Source organism: Caenorhabditis briggsae (genome assembly GCF_000004555.2).
Source record: "Caenorhabditis briggsae complete genome, chrII, whole genome shotgun sequence".
NCBI lineage: Eukaryota > Metazoa > Nematoda > Chromadorea > Rhabditida > Rhabditidae > Caenorhabditis > Caenorhabditis briggsae.
The window spans coordinates 653,419-661,465 of NC_013486.2; the positions used below are offsets into that span (position 1 = coordinate 653,419).

General features: G+C 38.2%; 1 protein-coding gene across 1 annotated transcript; it reads right to left on the reverse strand.

Moving 5' to 3' along the window:
- Positions 1-3,017: 3,017 nt before the first annotated feature.
- On the reverse strand, positions 3,018-3,218 carry CBG00924 (the record flags this gene model as incomplete). Its single annotated transcript, XM_002629652.2, has 1 exon — positions 3,018-3,218. One exon carries the CDS (start codon positions 3,216-3,218, stop codon positions 3,018-3,020), a length of 201 nt encoding a protein of 66 aa, XP_002629698.2.
- Between the last annotated feature and the right edge of the window lie 4,829 nt (positions 3,219-8,047).

The following is an 8,047-nucleotide window of genomic DNA, read 5'->3' on the forward strand; positions in this document are numbered from 1 at the left end:
AGTGACGCGAAGCCATTAGTAGTTGATTGGTTTTTTTCTGTACCTAATTAAGAGTTTCTACAGTAACCCTGATGTAAAGAAAATTTCACTTTTTCAAATTTTTTTCGTTTCTTTAGGATTTATCAAAAATCTGCCTGTGTTTACCAGTGATGGGAAAAAACGCATTTTTCCGAAATACGGAAATAGATGATAAAAAATGTTTATAAGGAGTTATGGACCAAAACATACCAAAAAATGGCTATATTTTCGAAAATTCATAATTTTGTAGGTTTGTGTCCGTTTGTTGAAATTTAAAGAACAGTGAATAGACAATCAACTGAACTTTTGAAATACAAAGTGATCATTTTCTTATTGATTGGATTATTGATTTTTTGAAAAAACCGAAAGAAAATTTCAATATCTCAAAATCCCAAGTTAACATTTTTCTCTCGTTATGACCATTGAATTCAGCACATTTGATTTACTATAGACACTTATCAACACCCCGGGGGAAATCATGCTCACACAAGTTATGCCGAAAAATATCGATTTTTGGCACTTGGCTGCTTTGAACTCGTTGTCCTCGGCGGCCGGTATTTTTGTGGTTTTTACATCAATTGCCTAATTTGGTTAAAACACAATTTAGTAATATTTAAAGTCAAGTTTTCAAATGCCGTGCCATTTCTTAAGAACACCACTTTGAAGAAATCAAATTTTTGACACTTGATGGAAACAGCCAAACTCTTTTTCAACATAATCAGGATGGCAAAATCTTATCAACGGCTCGAATAGAATTTTGAATTAGGCCCTAGAAATAACAATAAAATTTTGAGATCTCGAAAAAATTTTTAATTCTAAAATTCTTTAGTTTCTTTTTAAACTTTCCTGATCTGTTAAGTTTCAGGATATTCCCATTTTTTGACATTTTTCAAAAATTTCAATTGTTTTTGCAACATAAGAGACTTTTCATTAGAGTTTTTTTTTGCGTTTTAAAAAGATACAGATGGAGATTTTTTGACATTTTTGGATGACACAGAACAAAAGAGAATAAGAAAAAGAAGAAAATGATGACGTGGAAATTTTCAGAGATCCCAAGAAGAGGCGAGAGATGCGGAGTCATTTGTTTGTGGAGCAGTTAGCCGGACATCATTCTGAAAGATTTTTTTTTCATTTTTGGAATTTTGAAAGTTCCCTATTTTCTGATTTTTTTTTTTGGATTTTTTGGATTCTTTTATATTTCAAAATTATGAATTTTTTCTGAGATTCTGAATTTCTAAAATGCTGAAATGCTGAAATTCTGAGATTCTGAGATTCCGAGATTCTGCGATTCTGACATTCTGAAATTCTGAGATTCTGAGATTCTGAGATTCTGAGATTCCGAGATTCTGCGATTCTGACATTCTGAAATTCTGAGATTCTGAGATTCTGAAATTCTGAGATTCTGAAATTCTGAAATTTTGAGATTCTGAGATTCTGAGATTCTGAGATTCTGAGATTCTGAGATTCTGAGATTCTGAGATTCTGAGATTCTGAGATTCGGAAATTCGGAAATTCTGAAAATCTGAGATTTTGAAATTCTGAAATACTAAAATGCTGAGATTATGAAATACTAAAATGCTGAAATTCTGAGATTCTGAGATTCTGAGATTCTAAGATTCTGAGATTCTGAGATTCTGAGATTCTGAAATTCTGAGATTCTGAGATTCTGAAATACGGAAATTCTGAAATTCTGAAATTCTGAGATTCTGAGATCCTGAGATTCTGAGATTCTGAGATTCTGAGATATTGAGATTCTGAAACTCTGAGATCTGAAACTTTGAAATTCTGAAATTCTGAAACTCTGAGATTCTGCAAATCTGATATTCTGAGATTCTGATTTTGAAAGTTCCCTATTTTCTGATTTTTTGGAATTTTCGGATTCTCTTATTTTTTAAAAATATGAATTTCTTTAAAAATTCTGATATTTGAAAACCTAAAGTTTCATCTAACTATTTTTTTCAAATCTACTTTCAAATTGTTTGAGAAAACTAATATTTTTTTTTGCACAGTCATTTAGCACCTAGTCTGAGCAATCGACATTTTCTAGATTAAATTTTTTTCGTTTCGTCACGAACATTTTTGATCAAACAAAGTTAATTAGAATTTTGGAATTTTTTTCGGACAATAAAACAGAAAAATTTCAGCAAAATATTTGTGCAATTCTAAAATGTTTTCAGTATAACTTCAAAAATTTCCAGAGAAAAACTTCAGGAAATTTCAGAAAAGTGAAAATTTCATTTCTGAAAACTCAAAATTTCCAAAAAAAAAAATGCTTTTTCGAAAATTCAAGAATCTCAGAAAATTTCCCAATTCAGATAAATTTCCGTTTCGTTAGATTTATAATGTATTCAAGGCTGTCGAAAACATGACCGTTGTCGACCGTGGTTCGGCCATGGGCATGCAGTCGTGGACCAAACTGTCTGTGTGTTCAAGACCAAGCTAAACCAGTAGTAATAATCGTAAAATATAAAATTTTTCCTTCAATTCTGTTCAAAAATCACTTTTCTAGCTCTCCTAGGAGCTGAGATACATCCCTTTGAAGTCCGAGAGGCTAGAGACGCAGTGTGTCTCGTCGACTGCGTCTCTAGCCTCCTGAGCTTCAAGCCGCTGTATCTCGGCTTCTAGAAACGCTAGAACATTCATTTTAAAACCAGATTGAAGGTTGGGACCTTGTCTTTCTTTATAAATTTGGAAACTGTTAGGAATTTTTTTTGAAGTTTGAGAATTTGTTTTACTTGTCGGAATTCCGCATTTCTTTAGCTACGATTTAGTGGAAAAAACCATTTTCCTAGCACTCCTAGAAGCCGAGATACAGTCAATCAAAGTTTTGGTGGCTAGAGACGCAGCGTGTCTCATCGTCTGCGTCTCTATCCTCTTAATCTTCAAAGCGCTGTATCTCGGCTCCTAGATGAGCTAGAAAGTAGAAAATGGGAGAGAAAAGTGTGAAATTTCAAGGAGAACATTTTGGAACTAGAAACGTATCTAAATGACATATTATATCACCTATATCTCTGCCAAAATTTCCCTCCTCCCGGTCTATAGACGTCTCTGGATCGAGTGTGTCGTTCGGGTGCAAACAATTCCTCACTTCCATGATGTCCACTTCGTTCGAAACGTTCCAATGGAAGGTCTTGGAGGATGAATGCCGTAGACATGATGACTAGGAGAAGGAGAATGAGAAGATGTTGGAATGACGGCATCTGGAAATCCTTTTTATTGGAGTGTTTGGGTTTAAAAGTGTGGAATTTGAGATGTTCACTTTGAGCTCTATTATCTCGGCTGCTATGAGAGATATAAAAAATTTTCTACTGATAAAATGTTTATCATAATATCACCAATATTTTATCAGGAGACGATATTTTGATATATTTCAAAAAAACCGAGATAGTTAGGATATAAGGGCGCTAGAAAAACAGCGCTAACTTGGCTCAAACGAAAAAATTTCAAAATCTGAAAACGAATTCAAAGTTCTTAAACACTAGGCTTAAAAAATCCAATTTTCCAAAAATCTCGGTCGCCTTTTATATTGACCTAAAATTCATCTAAATAACTTTCTACGTCGCCCCAAATTTACGTCAATTTTAATTTACGAGCTCCGTTGAAAGAAGAAACAAACAAGTCAGACTCTAAAATAGATTTCAGGTCAGATAGAACAATCAGAGATTCTAAGAGAACAATTTCTAAGGTTCTCCTTTTTAGTTGGCTTTCTTTTTACAAATAATCATAGACAACAAGAGAGAGGATGACTGAAAAACAAGGAAAGCTTTAGACTTTGGGGGTTTTTCGATAATGACTCAGTTTTCATAAGTTGTCTAGGTTTTCAAAAAGGTGAGTCACATCGAAAAATGTCTAGCGTTTTCCATAATTAAGGACTTTAGTAGTTTAGAGAACACACTGTTTCCGCCATTTTGACCATTTTCAAAAGTCTATAGCTCGGCTGTCAAGTCTTCGATCGCCTTGAAAACTGTGGAGGGTGTAAAACAGACCTAGGTTGAAAACTTTTCATTCATAGAACTTTTTGAGAATCCCTAGTTTTTCAGCTATTTTCCCATTTCTGAAGGGCACCTGCTTTTTCCCGTTTTCAGTACATAAACTCGCCGAAAAGGGGTGTCTTTCAGAAATCGGCAAATAACTGAAAACCTAGATATTTTCAAAGAATTCTGTGAATGCAAAATAAGGCTTCCATTTTGTTGGGAAATTTAGCCGACCGACCGACCACCGACCGAACTGACCGATTGGTTGGCGCGCCGACCATTTTCGTGCATTTGCGCGTCAACGTGTTTGCATACGCAGCACTGTATTTTACGACAAAGTACCCACTAAATGCCTCGTTTGTCGTAAAATAAATTGCTTCGTACGCAAATATAGGATATTTGAAAGAAACGAAATCGGACGGCTGTCGGTCGGCGGTCAGCGATTTTCGACCGACCGAAATGGAAGCCAGACTCTTGAAAACGGTCAAAACGCTGAAGTACTGTAATAACAAGCTTTAAGGGTTCCATGAACCCTGGACGGTCTACTGGAAGCTGAGATATAACTTCTCCTAAAAGTGAGGGACCGAAGCTAACCTCCAAATTCTAGCCTTCGAATTTAGTACCAATTTGTTCCTCCGGACATTTCACACATTTTTGTCTAAATCTCAATTTTCTAGCCCTTCTAGGACTCAAGATATAGTCATTTCAAGTGGGCGAAGCTCTAGACGCAGACAACGAGGCACTCTAACTGTCTGCGTCTCTGCCAAACTTCTGAACCTGCTATCTCGAGGCCTGGCTCATGACCGAGGCACGGACCAACCAGGTCGTTTTTTAAGGATCTCAAAAGTTTCTAATCAAAAAGACACGATGCTGAAATCATACGAAAACACCAATCCATAAAAAAGACAAAAGGAAAGTATAAGTAAGATTGCCAAGTGGTCTAGGCCGGCTCGACATTTCCTTCCGAAACCAATAAGAAACACCATAAAAGAGAGTCAGAGACTCGTTACAAAAATATTGCTTTTCACGGCTAGAGACATAGCCATACTAATCATTTTTCCCTCTAGCCACACTTCCCTAATTGACACATTTCGTGGAGAGAGAGAGATGTTAAAAACGAAAAACGGGCAGCAGATTGGATTCGTGGAATTGGGGTTGGGTGATTCGGAGAGTGTTGAGTTGAGTGGTGGTAAAATGAAAATGGGTGTGTATAGTAGTTATCCGTCATTTTGGTTGGAAAAAATGGGTGGAGTTGATCTAGTCGGGTTATGTCATAAAGGGGCGGAGCTTGAGGAAACAGGGAGCAAACTAATTAGGGGGAAATGAGGTAAGGATCAATGTGGGGGTGGGTCGCATCATGTTCATAGCTAAGCGGATTCAGCTCATAGTTCAACTCCTTAAGGGACTTTTTCAATGCATACCGTAAACCCTGTAGGCACCCACACTGCCAAGTTCCAACTCATTTCTAGGCGAGATATCAAAAACGTTAACTAACTGGAAAACTGTTTGTCATAATATCACCAACATTATACTATTAGGTTGGCGGGAAAGTCTTTGTCACTCTGTTTGTTTAATCACTGTTCTCGTATATGGAGGCTGTGTATGATATCGACTCTAGTGAATAACAAGGTGATAAGAACCTTCCATATAAACAAGTCCCCATCTCCTTCCCTGCTCCTCATCTGTAATTGAAACGATATGTTTGTTCCCACTGCTATTCACATCAGACATGTTTTGATTTACCTCTTCCTATCTCACACCACGATGAAGGATTCGGAAACTTTCTTGAAGAATGTGTACAACACACATGCCCCTCACTACAATACTATTCGCAATTGGTTCCATCGTTTCGAAAAAGATGACTTCTCGCTCGATGAAAAGGATCGCTCTGGGAGACCCCGTGAGTTGGATTTGGACAAGCTGAAGCACGCATTGCAATCGGATCCATTTCAATCTAGCCGTGAACTAGCTGTCACATTCGGAGTTCACCATAGCACAGTCCTTGAAGGTTTGAAGTCTCTTGGAATGAGAAAACTTTTTGGTCGATTCATACCTCATCACCTGACTCAAGCCAACCTTGACCGCCGAGTCGACGATTCGATTACTCTTCTCACTCTCCACGCGGGCGATCGATGGCTGGACCGGCTAATAACCGGAGATGAGAAGTGGGTCTTCTACGATAATCACCACAGGAAATCCCAGTGGGTTGGAGAAGGAGAGAGCCCACAGGATGTCCCCAAACCCGACCTTCATCCGAAAAAAGTTATGCTCTCTGTGTGGTGGGGAGTGGACGGCCCCATCTACTGGGAACTTCTGCCCGAGGGCAAAACAATAACTGGAGACCTCTACACTACTCAACTACGAAACCTCAAGAAAGCAGTCGACCGTTCGGCCCTGAAAGACAAGAAAGTGTACTATCAACATGATAACGCTCGCCCACATGTTTCGAAACAAGTGAAGCAGGAGCTGATGGGATATGGATGGAATGTTCTCCCTCACCCCCCGTATTCTCCTGATCTTGCTCCTTCCGACTATTGGTTATTTGGCGATATGACACGTGCCTTCGAAGGAAGAAGCTTCAATTCCCGTGGAGCGGTCGAAGCGGCACTCAAACAATACTTTGCCTCACGCCCGGCTGGATTCTACCGCAATGGAATCCATAAATTGAGGGAACGTTGGAGACATGTTGTTGATAATGATGGACAATATAATTAATTATTCGGTTATTTTTTCTTTGAGAAATAAACTATTGAAAAAGTGACAAAGACTTTCCCGCCAACCTAATAGTTAACACATTTTTGATATTACTCACAGCAACCGAGAAAGTTGAGATCAAAGTTCACAGTGTGAGAGGGGGAGGGGTCCTTCGATTACAGATTTTACGGTAGCTCAAGACATTCCAATTTGAATGAAATCTAGTTTTTTTTTGGAATATGCAACAAGGACTTCAAAATGAATACCTGTCTGTTTGCCGCGCCGCTTCAATCAGCCGGCTGGTGCGCCTTCGGCGCGATATAACCCACTTATTTTTCTGTTCGTCGCTCTGCTCCTCACTTTTTCAAAAGGTCACGTCAAGTTTTATTTGATTTTCGAGCTTTTCAAAAAATTTGCTTTTTTAATCGCGTGACGCAATAAATCAAAATAAATCAATCGTTATTTCGTCATGCCCCCATCCTTCTATCCACGTATTGAGAAAAAATCAGTGTCTCTGTGAAATCCGACTCTTTGAATTTTATTGTTGGATAATTTTCACTGGCACTTTCACACTGGTAAGAAGCTCTTTGCATTCCGCTGTTATTGTTGTTTCTTTTGCTTTTTTCTGTCGATTGGTCCGAGGCGAAAAAAGTACTAAAAGGCCCTAAGGGTCGCCATGTTTCGGGGTTCATGGCTAGGTGTTCTATCACTGAACGTCCCCCAGTAGCAAGAGATTTTATCAAAGATTAAAAAAATTGAGACAACAATGAAAAGCGGTATGCAATGTGGCTTCTTATCAGAGAGAAAGTGCCTGTGAAAATTAACCGGCAATGGTCTCCGGAAAGAGGGGTTTTTTCGGGTGACTTCTTTTTGTTTTTTGTTTGTTATAGGATGGGGGACCCCTCCCTCCATCCCCTATGGGTTTTAGAAGGTGATCCCATTGGCAAATAAACCTTGTTTCCCTTTCATGTACTGAGCCTCTACGTGGCGAAAGGGATCAACAGACTTTCTAGTCTGGCTAATCAGTACACTATTCGAAGCTTGTTCTTTTTCATAACTTATCATTCTTATAATGTTGTCTCAATAAACCTATTTCTCTGTTTGTTTGTTTGTTTGTAACTTTGTTCGCACATTTTTAAAAGCTTGGAAATTGTGAGGAGCGGAGCGACGAAGCGCTAGAGCCACGACAACGATTTTCATCGAATTTTCAGGAGTCTGGAGCTCGGCTGTCAGGTTCAGATCACTTTGAAAATTTTCAAGAGGTTGAAACAGACCTAGATTCAAAACGGTGCATTTGCAGAATTTTTAAAAAATTCCTAGTTTTTCAGTTATTCTCGGATTTCTGAGAGACACTTGTTTTT